Here is a 16,384-nt window from a genome sequence, read left to right as displayed (position 1 = left end):
CTGCCAGGCACTCCTCCACCCAGCCCGCCCCAGTGACCTTCCCCGGGGCACCTCACTCTACAAACTCTCACCTCAGACTGAGGCTTACGCTTAATGCTTCAGCAGGCGTGGTGGGATCAGCAAGACGCGTTTATTTATCATTCAAGCAAGGTATCGCGTGCTGGAAGGACCGCGGTTATTCCCTCTTTCTTTTCTTTACACTTTACTCTTTCTCTTTCCCTCTTCCTTCTCTCCTCCTCCCCTTTTTCCCTTTTCCCTTTTGCTCTTTTCCTTTCTCCTCTTCTTGTTAGTCCCATGCACCTGCGAGGCACTCCACCGCCCAGCCACCCCAGTGACCTTCCCCGGGGCATCTCACTCTACAAACTCTCACCCTAGACGGAGGCTTAACGCTCAGCTCACTCTCTCCCTTCTTCCCTGCCACCCCAAATTAGCCATCCGTCCTCAAGTACGTGTCGCGGCAAAACTTTCACATCAGCGGCACCAAAATCAAGCGAGACGGTTTTGTTTTAGCAAATGATTGATAGCTTATCTTCTATACTTTTTAGTCACTCAAAACTTTCGCTGTACGGTCTAATTATGACAGAAGTTTAAGGTTAATGGGCCACGGGAAATGTTCCACGTGGGTCAGCTTTGCATAAATAAATAAATTAACATATCATCTCGGTAGTGTTTGTGGGTCCCCGCGAGTCAATGGGATGCCAGTCTGTTCCTGGTATTTCCTGTGGCCTGACTGAAACACGCTCAATACTATCAATACTACGTCTGGAAGCAATATTTATACTGTGCAACACAATATATTAATCTCGAAACTCCAGAACTGCATTAATTTTTGTTACGGGGGATGACTTGCACTGATGGGCGTGTAAGATGATTCATAGGAAACTTATGAATCATGACTATTGACCGTTCCTATTGTAATAAATGGATCTATCAGGTTAACATTTTGTGAGATAATGAGGATAACTCTATAGCACATGAGAGTAAATAAACATACAACCAAACAAATCCCTGTGTTGCTCCAGAGAAGTAAAGGTTAAATTTTGCTCTCAGGATCTTCACACTACCACACCTGTTCCTTCCCTGCCCTCCTCCACCCAACCACCAATGACAACCACACTTATTTAGCTCCACAGGGGATGCTTGGGGCCAGAAATATGATGCTGGCAGGAGAATTTACAGAGCCGAGGTGTCTTCATGGAGGGACGGTGTATTAACTAACACTACTGACGCCACACAGGTCTCCACGCCTCACGCTGAACACCTGTAGTTGCCATGGCGACCAGGAGGCACCTTGCTGACTGGCTGGGGACTTGATGACGTTATATGACGTTAAAACCACTCCCTGTCTCCTTATTGGCTCTTTCCTCCTCTCAGCTGTGCATGGTGGAGGATCAGCTGAGAGGAGGCAGATTAGAAGGGATTGTTACATTACTGATAAGAGAGTACTGAGAAAGTTAACATGGAATACACACTAACACTTACTTATCAAGGGTTCTTTTTAACTCTTGAAGATTATAAACTAATTCTCTCAGTATTGGTAACTTCTACTGAACTGAAAGTTTTATTTCAGGTTAAATTAAAAGGATATACAAGTAAGGATATGGAAATAGGAGGCCTGTATCTTATCAGTCAATCCTTATTTATGTATGTGTGAAATGATGGATATTTTACAGATTTTTACTACTCTTATCTAACTTTTAACTCTACTTAACAGAAGACTTTGGCAACCCTACAATCAGCTGATGTGACAGAGTGGCTGCTGTCTACCTCGTTTCTATGACCCTGTGAGTGCCTGTGGACGTAAAAGAATTAGTGGAAAAGGAGTAAAACGTGGAGAACAAAGTCTGGCCATCAGCTTAAGCCCTCATCACCCCCTCGTCAAGCTTTCTGAGGGGCACAAGAGGGACATTAGTAAGGGGTGTGCACCGGTTGCCTCCTCCACTATGTTTGCTCCCCGCCTGTTAACTAGGAGGTCCTGGGTAGGTATGAGGTCCTTAGGTTGGTAATTTAACTTTTCAGACTAATTTGCAATGTTTAAGAGAAGATTAACGAGTTGCTTCCCTCCATAATGTTTCCCCCTGCCTGCTGTCCTCTAGGGCCATGGGTAGGTGTGAGGTTCTTAGGTTCATATTGGGTTCATATTTCGTCGCCCAAGTTCATATATTTGACAAGGCTTTCCTAGGAGTTTGGGTCATTTCCAGGGGTAGTCTTATGACCCTGGTGGTAGTGTGACCCTTCCTCTGTACCATGAGCTTAACCTGGTAGCAGCAACGGACCAAATTTGTGGCTTTGCCGTGTACCAGCGACAGGCCAAATTTTTGCCGTGTTGCAAGCCCCCCAAAAATAGATGATGCATAAACTGATCACAAATAAATTGATATATATTATGAAATGGTTTGCATGAGTGATGATTTTTTCTCATTTTCTCGCTTAGAGGGGCCTTTAACCCTTTCCATCTGTGATGCAGACCTATCAACACAGCACTCAAATTTTATTCAGTCAACCCATGGGTGTTCAATACTTTTTTTACTGACTGTATATAAAAAGCCTGCCAAAGCTCTGCTCCCTCAAAGAAGACAGCGGAAATGTTTCAAAGACTTATCACATTTGGTTAAAGAGGTGTCTCAATACTCTCTTTGAGGGCATTCTCTTTGGTAAATGCTGAATAATTTTGTAACTAACAATGAAATGCCAGAAAGTGGTTGAAAAATGACTATCCTGATTTTAAGAAAATGTCACTATTTTATTTCAGAAGCCAGTGCTGGCCAACAGACTGTTCTCACAGACTCCTGCCAGACCCTCCCTCCTCCAGGTGTCTCAGGAGAATGGTGTCCGCAGCATTACTTTGGCTAATCCCAAAACAAGGTTTGTAAACATCACCTCTGTTTCTGTTTTTGAAAATTGTAAATATGTGTGAACCTTATGTTAAATTATGTCAGTGTCCTTATGTCAATATTAAAAAAAAATTGGTATTTCATTAAAGGTCACTTGCAAAATTCAAATATCCTGACCATAGATAGGTTTACTTGCCAATATATTGTGGCATCTGGTGTTTATGAAGCTCATCAAACTTTTAAACTAAAGAAATTACTATATACATTTTGATTATGCGTCATGCTTGATAGTCTTTGCTCACGAGTCATTACGATGACGATGGTGCCCAGTGGATTTTGGAAAGCAGGTTGTGAATGAGTCTTTGGCCAGCCTGCTATTTGGTGAGGCTACGGTACTAAACAGTCAAATAATGTTTCAGAAATGCCCTCTCTCTACAAATGTTGAAGGAGCTGCAGGAGGCTGTGAGCCGAGAAGATCCATCACTCCGCTGCATCACAATAGAAGCACAAGGAAAGGTTTTCTCTGCTGGACACAACCTAAAAGAACTTGTAAGTATTATTCATTTGCTATTATCCTTCTTACAAATTTATTAAGAGCATTTGCATCTCAGATACCAAAACTTAAGAATAAATTAACTTTTTGAACAGAGCTGAGTCAAAAGCATTTTGTTTCACAAACATCTATCCTCTTATTGACAGTCTTCTACCTTTTAAATAATGCTAGTGTTGCCTCTATTTATCTTCTATCGATATTATTTTAACTAACTGCATGATCCACATCCTCCGTGTCCTTGCTGTCCAATTTGTGAGGGCAACACCTAGCACTTTTTTTTTTGTTTTTGCCCTCGAGCTGCCTTCGTTACCATAAAAACCACTTTATACAAGTGCATATACAGTAATTTTATTTTCAGACTGATAAAGAAGGAAGATCATACCACCTGAAGGTGTTTGAGGAGTGCACGCACCTGATGCTGGGCCTGCAACGCCTGCCTGTGCCGGTAGTGGCCAAAGTTAATGGCGTGGCAGCTGCCGCTGGCTGCCAGCTGGTTGCTTCCTGTGATATTGTTATTGCCAGTGAAACATCATCCTTCTCAACACCTGGGTAGTTATACCTTAATGGTTAATATACTATATAGGATATAAATCATCTTGTGGGCTTAAGTGACCTCTACTGTGCATCCCTTCCTTTTGATGCTGCTTCAAATATAATAGTTTTACATGAATTTTCTTTGATCAAAATAAAGTTGGGTTAAAGTTCAGTAAATTAGATAAAATTAGATCGAGTTCAGCTGAGTTGGATTGTAGTTTGTGTAGTTTGGTTGTTGTGTGAGCTGGGATGCTATGAGTTGCTAAAGAAATGCTAGGGATGTAGGATAAACAGGGTTGGATTTGAGTTAAAAATCATATTTAAGAAGTTAGTTTTTGATGATAATGATGGTGAAGTTATTTACACTGAAGTTTGAGAATAGTAAGGTAGTGATGTGATTGCCATTGTCAGTCTATTATAGAATCAAACTTTCTGAAGACCAGAAAAATAAAGGTAATATATACACTCCAAGGTAATGAGAGCATCCAGTCTATCACCAGAAATTTGCTAGTGGGAAGGCGCAGACTTGTGACATTTTAGCACCAAGCTGTTTATTCTACCTGACTTGTACTCACTTCAGTTGGAAACTTGAAATACGATGGTAACATTCATCTATATTGTACTACATCACATTTTTAATTATAGGCCTTCATTATAAGGAAATCTGTTTGAGTCCTCTGTCAAAGGACCTTTCTTTCCTCTTTTATCCATATGAAGAGAGAAAGACACTACAACTTAAGTATTTGTTATCCTTAGGGCAAGTGTGGGTATATTTTGCTCCACTCCCGGTATTCCCCTTGTGAGGTGTGTTCCAAGAAAAGTTTCTGCTCACATGCTGCTCACAGGACTCCCCATCACGGCACAGGAAGCCCAACGAGCTGGCTTGGTATCAAAGATCGTTCCTGAAGAGGAGCTAGGTATGTAATTTTTATCTATAAAGGTGCTCAACATGGTTAATTACTTGTTTATATATTGCTCTGATGCGATGCTTTCTCTGATTGGCTGTGTCAGAAGTTTCCAGTTTTCTGTTGATATATTTCTCCTACCCCTCTACAATCTTCCTATCTATCTCACACACATTCTAGACACTCGCCATTCTGTTTCTTCATATCCTGACCTCATCATTATAACCATCATCTTCAGCCATTACAAGTTCATTGCAGGACAGAGGCATTTCCCAGTGTTCTCCCTCATCTTTTGTGCTCCTCTGTTATTCACACCATCCCATTTTGTTCATTAAAAAAAATATCAAATCTTTCTCTTCACAAGATGAAGTCATTGCTTCCTTTGGTTTCTCCCCTGCACAGATGCAGAAGTTCAAAAAGTTGTTGATGCTGTGCTCCACAAGAGTAAATCTGTCATTGCCCTTGGAAAGAAGTTTATGTACAGACAGATGGAAATGGGAATAGAGGAGGCATACAGGTAAGGAAAAGTATTGTTAGAGTGTAATGTTTTCTAAACTAATTGTTTTGGTTCAAGCCTTTAGCAGAGCTTAATAAATATAGTAGCAACTGAAAGGGATCTGAGAAATTACTAAACTGGAGACTTTCTTGTTGAGTAAGAATAAAGAAAAATACTTTGCACTTTACAGAAACCTAGTAGTAACTTCAACAATAATATAATTACTTTTGTGCTCTGCTAAGAAGCTTCTAGTAGCAACTGAGAAGGGAAAATTGCTTTGCACTGAACAGAATTGGTGAATTTGTTTCCTATTTTGTATAGCACAGTATTGAAAGAGGAGAGTAAGGCCACCTCTTGAACAAAATTTACTTTGCCATTTGAAGTCCTTATGATTTATTTTGATTCAGGTCTGTTGCCATTTGTTCAGATAGTAATATTCTTATGACTTACACAGAGAAGGGGGAGAGCTGATGGTGCAAAACATCAACATGAAGGATGGACAAGAAGGAATCAGCAGTTTTATAGGAAAGCGAACTCCAAGCTGGACTCACTTGGATGATTGAAGTAATATTTTAGGCAGGATACCTCAGAATATAACAACAGTTTCAGGGAGACTTCATAGTTGCAGAGTAAGTTAGTAGCTTTTTTAGATCTTGCCAAAATGCATTACTTTGTGTAGTTAACCATCAGTATTTTACACTATTTCTTTAATGGTAAATATGATAATCTCAAGCCTGGCATTCCATTCCTCACTTGTGTAATTTACAGTGATCAGAGAATCTTATATTACCAACTTACTTTTATCAATCATCTGGTCAGTAGTGCTACTCGGTCCTTAAATTATTTTCGCCTATGTATCTTCACATACACTTGTGGGTATGTAAATCTGAAAAGTGAATAATTCTATATTTCTTTATAATCCTTCATTTGTGTTTGTTTTCTTGTGGACAGTGATGAGTAGTCTTTTTCCAGCCACCTGGCACTAGTTTCTTATATTAATCTGATTCACATACCAGATGCATTTTCTTAACTACAGGTTTTTAATTTTCATTTTAACAAATTTAGTTGATAAATTTATAGTTCATTTATTGATTTTCTTAATATTGCTCCAGACTGTGCACCTCAAACCACAGCATATTAACCCAGCAGCGGCGGTGGACCCATTTTTGGGCTCCAGTGAGTCGGTCCGCTGAAACAGCGGACCCAGTTTTGGGCTCGGCTCAAAACGCCTAATTCGAGCTTATTGTAGGCGGTGGTGGCATGGAGCAACCCACCATGCATGAACTGGGTCATTGTGGTGGGTGATTGATCTTGAGGTGGGCTTATTTGTCATAGGTGGTGCTGTAAGGTCATGGCAGACTGAATTAGCTAAATTAGCTATCCATACAGTAATCACTTGTCAAATTCTCTAAAGTAAACAAGCGACGCTCGCCTAGATGCCACGTCTCACGAGACTGTTTATTTTGTAACAACCACCACCCAAAAAGAATGGAGTATAAGTAAATATTTTTAACGGCTTTATGGTTACGATAGGAGTACTCTGATATACGTTCCATGCTCTTTTCTTAGCCTCAAAATGCAGTGTAATGTTGCCGTTTCTCGGCCACTTCTCAGCTTTCCCATAGCCGAAGCCCACGGGTTAAAAGAACAGCCTGTAAGCATCACGAATGAAAAGAAAAGTAGAATTCTTAAATAAATTTAACTCCAGAGGAATTGGGAACATACATATATTTTGTCATTTAACATAAATATCTACAGCTTCTGAAGACTGCCCAGAAGATTATGTACACAAACTTTCCCAGTGGTAGCCCTAGATGTTGTCATAGTAATTACAACACCCTGTTTCCCTTGTCAGCAGGGCAGGGGATGTCACAAAAATTAGTTACTTTAAATGACATGGTACAGGTTCAATATATTACATGTTCAGTTCTCATTAGTTTTTAAGGATACTTTTTCATTCGATTAACACAACCTGAAAGTAACATTCATTTCTACCAGACATTTTATGAATTTGTGGAAAACAACTAGTGAAGAAATAGTGTGTCGATGTCCTATAGCTGGTCCAGGTAGGGGATATTGGCCACACTCCCCAGTGCACTCATACTCAACTTTCCACTGGAGACTTTCTTCAGAGCCTGCAAAATAAAAGGAAAATGGTTCAATATTTTTATCAGATTGCCAATAATTCTAAATTTGTATCTGAGAGTATTAAGTAAAAAATTCAGTCTTTCCAGGTTCCACAAAGGTGAACTCACAGCTTCCACAGCAGAGGGTGTCACAGCATCAATGGCAGCAGCAGCAGCAGCAGCGTCATTGTACTTGCCCAACAACAGTGCCTGGAGCCCCATGTCAGTTACACACTCTTCTGCAGACATCAGAAATTGTTACAATTAGTAACATCTTTGGAGTTTTGGTCACACATAAAAGCCAAAAGCATTTACCATCAGTGACCTCACCCAACAGGGGCATGATGTAGTCCAATGAAAATAATTTGAAAACACAAAACTTGCCTCATTTCAAGATATACTAGAACCCCAAACAAGCATGGAATATACTTCAGAGCTTACAATATAGAGAAAACACAAATGTTATATATTTTGTTGCAGATTTACATATATAAGAAAATGAAGAGATGTAGAATAACTGTCCATGATAAAGAATTATTGGCAGTACAGCAGTCTTGACCGACATGAAAATATAGACTGCTCATCTGAATTCACAAACTTTACTCCATACTTCTGATCTATACTACCAAGGAACTGATTCAACCTATTATATCTATCTTCAAAGAAGTGGTATGCAATACAATAATTCTAGTACTCCATCCATCTGCAATTTACTGAAGTGAGTTATCCTCTTACCTCCTGATTCTAAAGCCATGGTGATGGCAGCCTTGGCACCAGCCTTTCCTTTGGCCACATCTGCAGCAGTAACCTTCAGCCCCTTTACAGCAGCATGGGCAGCACTCACCACCTGAGAAAAACATATAGATGTTAGCGCAATGCATTAACAGGTGACAGCTTTGCAATAGTAGCACGTCACATTTTGACATATACTTAACTCCTTCTTTATGGTTAACCCAGCTTACCTTATCAGCTGATGCTGAATCAGCCACCACGAAGTACCCAAAGAGGCCAGTATCACTGTAGTTGATGTTGATAGCAGTGGCCATACCGACACCCCCTGAAGCAGCCACTGCCTTACCAAGAACGCTGGTGGCACCACTTCCATACTTGACACTGGGACCCACCCCAAGGATATGCTGGGCCACAGCCAGCGCTGCTGCATCACTGCTGCCCACGCTGCAGAAATGACAAAACAACCAAACTTTTCACTTTCAATACTTAAAAAAGTGGAAAAAATAAACAAACTAGAAGAACAAGTTCAAGTACAGTCATTGCCCTGGCCTAGATTTCAGATTGATGACTAGATGTACTAACCAACAAACAACTTTTAAGATACAGTCAAACTTGAAACTGGTCATAGATATTGTTGTAATGGGCATTTTTTGAGGGGGCTGGAGCCCTCCAACTCACCCATGCTGATCACACTACAAATAAAAAAACAGGCAAACAGCTTTGTGGGAAGTGCACGGTGAATGGAAGACATACACTTTGCCTCCTCTGTTGCCCCTGCAGTGTGTGTGTGGAAGGTTATATATACTCGGGAAGGTAAGTTACTGCCTCTAACTCTTTCATTGCTAAACGCTTGCAGTGAGCGAAAAAATCTATCGGGGCCGATGCATCCCAGTTACCCAAAAGAATACGTATGATGAGATATGTAATTTGTTGAGAGTCAGCAGGAAGGATGTACATTCATCTTTGTTTTATTGTATTTCTGATTTTAATACTTCTGCAATTTCTTTAGAATAAATCTTCAATCCTTACTAGCGATACTGAATATTATTTGTACATGAATATGAACAAAATGTTTAAAAGATTCAAGCAGCCACTCACCTGGCACCTGGGCCGGCCACAGCAACAACTGAGACTGGTGCCCCAGTGTCCTGACGGATCTCTCCACCTCCGAAGGTCGAGGCTCCAGCTGGTCCATCCCTTCCAGCCACCCCTAGACCCTTGGCATAGCTAATAAGAGCCTCATGATCCACTCCAAGACCAACCACTGCCATGCGGTCAGCCAGATGGGTTTGGGCGACATAGTCCTGCATCTGAGCGTTGGCAGTAAAAGAAATACAGAGCATGAAGCTAGATACATGACAACATACCTGCCAATCTGTATACTTTGACTTAGAATCCCAAGGAAAAGCTGAAATTGATGAGGCTCAGACAACTGGAGGCAAGGATACCCTTTTGCCAAGGTGGCACCAGAGGTGCGCACACACACACACACACACACACAAAAAAAAAAAAAAAAAAAAAAACTTAGACAAGAGGTGAACATATTAACTTTCTCTCCCTACTGGATAAGTATTTAAGTATGATGACTGCACATTATTTTGCTGAAGAATATACATACTGAAAACTTGACACTTAATACAGAAATGCCGTAATAGCTACCAGTGATTGGGAGATCTTGCCAATGTTGTGGTTTGCAATAAAGATGGAGTTTCCGAGCCCAGTCTCGCGGAAGGCAGCCTTGTGCAGCATGTCCAGGGCCAGGGCGGAGGGATCCCTCATGGCCAGCTCTACCTTGACACGAGACATGTTGTCCTGCAACTCCCAAGGCTTGAAGGATGGGCGGGTGGCCACCTCACCCAGCAGCTCCAAGCCAGAGTCCCTGCATCATACCAGCAACTCACAGTTCATAATTCTAAGCTTAGTCTTTTTATTAATAATTGTGGTTTGGAGTGAATAGTTAATATGAATGAAGCCCCACATAAAATTCAATCTGAACTACTATAAAGCTTAAAATCTTGAATTAGGAAATGTTAATTAGGCAGGGAATGCATTCCTTTTAGTTTTGCTGACACTACTGCACTAGTGATGTAACATACCACTGTATAGTTTTGACAACTTAAGCACACCCCCAACACCTAGCAAGTAACAGCTTGCAATTTCAAATGGAGTCTTGCTGTGCTTCTCATAAAATTAGTACATTAAAAAAAAAAAAAAAAAAAAAAAAAAAATGTGTAATGTTTTTTGTAAAATGAGTTTGTTTTATGGGCTCAGCTCAACCATAAAGCCATCACTTGATCAAAATGGCCAACAATGTGTGACTGCAGAGGGAGTGGAGCATAATTATTCTTGCAATGCCATAATTCTGTGTGCATCCCAGTGTGTGTGTATGCACACTAAATGATGGAACTGATTTCTCCATAACTATGACTCCTACAACCCTGAAAAGAATATAAATAACTAGAGACATTACACTCCAGGGAAAGAAAGAAGCACTTACAGGTTGTCCCTGATAACCTCCAGGCTGTAGAGGATATGGTCTCGTCCTCCTTCAGCCTCAAGAGAGCCACCGATCTGCTGGACTGAGCGGGTGATGGCGAAGGCGGTGGTGTTGCTCGTGGCAAGGCCAGTGCATGAACGCAGGATGTGGGAGGCTCCTTGCTGGCTTGGAGCTTCATAGCGTGACCCAGCCCTGGGGTTGAGATTAGTTCTTAACTGAAGGAAATAATTTGATGAACTATAGTCATACCTTGGTTTACGAGCATAATTTGTTCCAGAATTTTGCTCACAAACCAAGAAAGTCATAAACCAAAATGAACAAACACTATAGTATTGAAAACACCACGATCGCACACTAGAGCACAAACATGAGCTCACGGGTGCTACTTCTGCAAGTGTACGAGGACTGAGACCCCATTCCCACTGCTTTCTGCTCTGAGTGCTCTTGTCTTACGGTGAACATAGGGAACCCAGGCTCGCATCTTTAACTTGTACAAACAGGATGCTTATACACCAAGTCACCACTCATTAGCCAAGGCATTTTTATTTATTTATTTTTTTTTTTTTTCTCGTAAATCAAAACGCTTGCAGAGTGAGGCACTCGTTAACCGAGGTATGATCATCGGAGGATTCAATGTAATGGATTCACACTATTTCTGCTCTCCTCTCAGTCCCTTTAATCAGTAACCAAGATAAATTTACTTTTCTCAAGTTTTCATCACTAACATTCTTACTATCAGAGCACACAACCCTCCAGACTTATAGATTGTAAAGATAAAAGGCAGAAAACAATGAAAGTTGATATTTCTGAACTTACTTGTAGAGCACAGCCACCCTGGAGATTGGGCTGTTGTTCTCGAGGGAGGCCACCACAGCACCCGAGGGCAGAGTGGTCACCTGCGGCTCTTTCTGTGGCAGGGTGTAGGAAGTCTGCTGGGCGGCAGCCTGAGCTCCATAGCCCCGCTTCTGTAAAATCACAATTTGTTATTCATGACCACTGCTGCTACAGATGACACTGAAAGATAACATTACTTCACTTACTGGGTTTACTTACAATCCCACTATATAAGGGAATATAGCTACTGCCTTGTAAGCAGAATGATTGCTTTGGGTGCCTCTCAATAGTAGGAGTAAACCCATCTCAAAATTTTAAAATGCCAAGAACTTCTTCAATTATATTTGATATCCATGGGATGTTTCAATTTCTAAGACTCAAACTATGACAGAATTTAATATAAATAATGAGTAAATATAAAATAAGTAGATAAATAGTAGGTAAGATTAAGAAAACAAACAAATATATTTGTTTCTCCTCACACTTTAGTTTTGAATAGGTGTTTGTGCATTCTGAATGAATTTGAGCTTCAATGTCTGAAAATTAGTAGTTTTTAAGTTACAACAATTTTTGATCTAAGCGACCCTCACTGTAACACCACATTAAATAAACCCTGAGTAAACCTATCTGAGAGCAACTTACTGCAACTTAGAAAGTAAACTACCAACTAAAGGGAGTACCCTATTGCTGCCAAGGATAGTAAACTATTGCTGCTGAGATTAATAACTAGAGCAGGCCACTAAGAACTCATTCCCTGCCACACAGCAAACTAAAAGAACCTTGTATAAACCTACCTGATGGTAAACTAATGCCGCTCAGCTTGTAACCTATCGCTGATAAGATAATCCGCTACTTTTAACCTGGTAGCAGCGACAGGCCAAATTTGTGCCATGGTATATACCCCCCAAAATAGATGATGCATAAACTGATCACATTTGCTTTGTTACATATTTTGAAATGGTTTGTGTGATGATTTTTTCAGATTTTTCTCGCTTAGAGGGACCATTAAAAAACATGATCCCCGCTGCTACCGGGTTAAAGGTGGACACTGTGAGAGTTAGTTGGAGAGTTCCCTCGGATGGCAAAACACTCAACTGGCAACTTGCAAAACTCGGCAACAGTAAATTTAAGGATAGGGAATACATTCTTGTTGTAGAAATGAGCAATATACGAAGTAAAATAACAGAAAGTGGCGAGCAGCACATTAACATCTACCACAAGACAATAAACTGTCAACCACCAATGAGTTGGGTGTCATTGTAGAGAAACACCTTCAAATGGACCAAAATATAAAGCTGAGTCGGTAAAATTCCTGCGACTTAAAGCAAAAAAAAAGTTGGGTGCTATTATAGGTAAATAGGTCAAATAGGTCAGCAAGAAACAGTTTAGTCCATGAAATCCGTGTTAAAATCTGTCTAGTCGAGCCGGTCAATGTCCTTCCCTTATCACTACTGTATTACCCACCCCCATGTCCTTCTTCACCTTCTTTAACCATCACCTCCACTCTAGGGAAGCCAAAGGAAGGCAAACCAAGACAAATAGGAAGACAAATCAACTGAACATAAGCATAGGGGGTCCAGCCGGTCATCCACCCCTCAACTTTTCCCTCCTTTTATCCTTATTTCCTCCCAATCCACAGCCTTCCAATTACTCACGTTAATCCCAAAAGAATCCTAGATGCATATACTCACGGCCAGGTGCTTGAGGAGGCCGGGGGTGCTGAGTTTTGAGGCCATTTCGAGTGTTTTGTGTCGTGCCCCGAGGTTGCGTCACGGCCCGGACCAGCTGAGAGGAGACCAACGTTGCCAGATGGTCGTGCGCAGACTCTTATTTTACCTATTTACACCCCAAAAACTGTCTCCTGAGCCCAAATACCTAGATTTATTTATAGTTATCGATACAATCTTTAATTCTTGATGTCTTATGGTGATAGTTAAGTCTCAGAAAGCCGGTAAATATGATATGTGATAATCTGGCATCGTTGCCCATAAGACCTCAACATGGCCGGTACGGGAACAGAGCAGAGCAATGCGTCTTGGAGATAATAGTCATAAATATCCACTTTACCGAGAATAACACATGAAATTATATAGAAAAAGGCAATAATATAGTGTGTGGTCTATTTATGGCGCCTTTTAGAGGGTGGGGAGGTCAAAACATGGCTGCTGAAGGTGATATCTTAGTATAGTCAAATATATCCACTATACCGATTATACCACATGAACGTATATGCAAAAAGGTGATAATTTAGACCTAACCTAACCTATCATGATTTTTAGAGAGTGGGGAAGGGTGACCAAGGCTGCTGAGAGACCATTCTTGAAGGCACTTTGCTTGATGGTGACCTACATTGTGGTCCTGCCAATGGTCCTGCCTCTTCTAGGACATTACGGTCGGTATTAAAAGACATTCTCGCTTCTCACATAATCCATTTTTAAAGGTCCAAGAGGTGGTCAGTCGGGTTCTAATGAGTGTTTCTTCAGGTTCATGGTACAGAAGAAAGGTCACACTACCAGGGGCTGTATGCACAAATATTCTAATAATAATACTAAGCCTTGCACTTAACAACTTTTAGCTAAGCATAGGCCCTTAAGTATTACTTGGAATTCTTAGGTTCACGGCACAGAAGGGTCAAATTAGAACAAGGCTCACAAAACTACCCCTGGAAATGCCCCCCACAACTCCTACGAAAGACTTGTTAAAAATTAGTTTCTTAGGCTTATGGCACAGAAGGGTCAAATTACCACAAGGCTCACAAAACTACCCCTGGAAATGCCCCCCACAACGCCTATGAAAGCCTTGTTAAAAATTAGTTTCTTAGGTTCACGGTACAGAGGAAGGGTCAAATTACCACAAGGGTCACAAAACTACCCCTGGAAATGCCCACAACTCCTATGAAAGCCTAGTAAGCGACGGTTCGGATCCTCAGTGATGTGAGCCGCCACACTACCCAAAATAGATGATATATAAACTGATCACAAATGCTTTGATATGAAATGGTTTGTGTGAGGGCTGATTTTTTCTCATTTTTCTTGCTTAGAGGGACCATTAAGATACATGATCCACCACCACCGGGTTAAACACATGACAGCCAATAATTTGTGGCATAAATCAACAAAGAAAGACCTCACATTGTTATATTGGAAGTCTCAGGAGTAAGGAAGCATATATGATTTTCCCGAGGACTGACGTATGCTAATTGTTCAGTTTTGTTAGGTTAGGTAACTCTCTCTCTCTCTCTCTCTCTCTCTCTCTCTCTCTCTCTCTCTCTCTCTCTCTCTCTCGTAAGTTTATGTTATCTTCAAACACATGATAGGCAACAGCTTCTGGCATAAAATAACAAAGAATGACCTTGCTCACTCAGATAACAATAATGTCTCACTTGTAAGGAAGAATAGATGACTTATGGGAGTACAGACTTGTGGTAAGTGTGTGTGGCTTTGTCAGGTCAGGTCAGAGGGCGGCACCCAGCGTCCCAGAAGAGACAGCTCCTTCACACTTGGCAGAGAAGCAGTGCTGCTGCTGCCGCTGCTGCTGCTGCTGGACACTGAATTTTACTGCAAATCAATTGTCCATTATTATCATGACGGTCATTAGTGAGACCAAATTATTTTTTTCCGGTAGAGTTTGGTGTGTTTTGCATCAATCTGGTAACTTTCTACTCATGCTCATCCCTATACTGTCCAAACCCCTTATGCAAGAGTTAACCAGCATCTTCACTCTTTCATCCCTCACGCTGGTAAACTCTGGAACAATCTTCCTTCATCTGTATTTCCTCCTGCCTACGACTTGAACTCTTTCAAGAGGAGGGTATCAGGACACCTCTCCTCCTGAAGTTGACCTCTCTTTCGGCCACCTCTTTGGATTCTTTTTTTAGGAGCAGCGAGTAGCGGTCTTTTTTTTATTATTGTTTCCTTTTTTTGTGCCCTTGAGCTCTTCTAAGGGTGGGGGGTGGAGGGAAAAAGGGGTTTTGCAACAAACAGGTGGGCCATTATTTAAAAGCACCAAAATCTCCCAGAAAGAAATATTTTTGTCCACCAGTGTCCCACGGGTCATGTTCTGGGGACAGTGTTGCCTCGAGACAAGGTAATACTGTTTTTGGTCCCTGAATGCAGTGCAGTAAAGAAAGACTTATGGAAAATAGAAAAAAAAATTATATGACAAAAATGTTAATGTAAGTGAAGCGCACACTGTGTCAGCACATTCCTCAGGCCCAGAAAACAGCCAAAAGACAATCACAAAATGCCAGAAGTCTGCATTATGAAGCCAAATCTATACTGTTAAGAACATAAGAACACAGGAGTCTGCAAGAGGCCGGTAGGCCTGTACGAGGCAGCTCCTCTGAACCTAGGCTCCCGTGTATCTAACCCCACCTAATATCGCTGTCCATGAATTTATCTAATCTATTTTTGAATGTGACAATTGTATTGGCACTCACCACATGACTGCTAAGCCTATTCCACTCATCCACCACCCTGTTAGTAAACCAATTTTTGCCTATGTCCCTGTTGAATCTGAATTTATCCAGTTTAAACCCATTACTTCGTGTCCTACCCGGTTCTCTTACCAACAAAATCTTATGAATATCCCCCTTATTAAAGCCCTTCATCCGTTTATAAACCTCGATCATGTCTCCACGCACTCTTCGCCTTTCTAGAGAATGCAAGTTTAACTGTTTGAGTCTTTCCTCGTAAGGCAAGTTTCTCAACCCCTAAATCATCTTAGTCATCCTCCTCTGCACCGATTCTAACACTTTGATATCCATTCTCTAGCAAGTATATTTGTGTAGGTTGAACCTGGGTTGGGACGAAACGATCCCCGCAGCCCATCAAACCGCAAGGAATAACTGTAAACAATTCATGACAGAGCTAGA

General features: G+C 41.1%; 3 protein-coding genes across 12 annotated transcripts in view; 1 reads left to right on the top strand and 2 right to left on the bottom strand.

Annotated features, from left to right (window-relative positions):
- LOC127008885 (filaggrin-2-like) overlaps window positions 1-1,221 on the bottom strand; it is a 44,811-nt gene extending 43,590 nt beyond the window's left edge. Inside the window, exon 1 of one of the 2 annotated variants that reach the window (XM_050881330.1) lies at window positions 1,178-1,221. The gene's annotated coding sequence lies outside the window, so the exon portion shown is untranslated. Of the gene's footprint in view, window positions 66-1,177 lie in introns of those variants that run through there. The other variant, XM_050881331.1, reaches the window with a different exon arrangement.
- Window positions 59-7,827, top strand: LOC127008888 (enoyl-CoA hydratase domain-containing protein 3, mitochondrial-like). Of its 9 annotated transcripts, none has more exons than XM_050881342.1 (9): window positions 1,381-1,592; window positions 1,715-1,979; window positions 2,753-2,865; window positions 3,254-3,383; window positions 3,746-3,936; window positions 4,678-4,838; window positions 5,229-5,343; window positions 5,777-5,886; window positions 7,548-7,693. In XM_050881342.1, the coding sequence occupies exons 2-8, from the start codon at window positions 1,944-1,946 to the stop codon at window positions 5,883-5,885; spliced, it is 855 nt and encodes a 284-aa protein (XP_050737299.1). In that variant the 5' UTR covers window positions 1,381-1,592; window positions 1,715-1,943; the 3' UTR covers window position 5,886; window positions 7,548-7,693. The 9 variants fall into 9 exon arrangements, 7 of the variants coding, with proteins under 7 accessions (XP_050737297.1, XP_050737302.1, XP_050737300.1 ...); XR_007761406.1 differs by having other exon boundaries at window positions 1,382-1,592; window positions 5,777-5,951; window positions 7,557-7,702; XR_007761407.1 differs by having other exon boundaries at window positions 1,382-1,592; window positions 5,777-5,951; window positions 7,548-7,691.
- LOC127008887 (cytochrome b-c1 complex subunit 2, mitochondrial-like) lies at window positions 7,008-13,367 on the bottom strand. The gene is made up of 9 exons (XM_050881338.1): window positions 13,203-13,367; window positions 11,494-11,642; window positions 10,678-10,869; window positions 9,840-10,059; window positions 9,279-9,490; window positions 8,411-8,624; window positions 8,184-8,295; window positions 7,578-7,687; window positions 7,008-7,457 (listed from the first exon to the last, which is right to left on the bottom strand). Exons 1-9 carry the CDS (start codon window positions 13,245-13,247, stop codon window positions 7,374-7,376), a joined length of 1,338 nt encoding a protein of 445 aa, XP_050737295.1. The 5' UTR covers window positions 13,248-13,367; the 3' UTR covers window positions 7,008-7,373.
- Between the last annotated feature and the right edge of the window lie 3,017 nt (window positions 13,368-16,384).

This window comes from Eriocheir sinensis, chromosome 39 (assembly GCF_024679095.1).
Source record: "Eriocheir sinensis breed Jianghai 21 chromosome 39, ASM2467909v1, whole genome shotgun sequence".
NCBI lineage: Eukaryota > Metazoa > Arthropoda > Malacostraca > Decapoda > Varunidae > Eriocheir > Eriocheir sinensis.
This window is presented reverse-complemented; position numbering and strand designations above follow the sequence as displayed.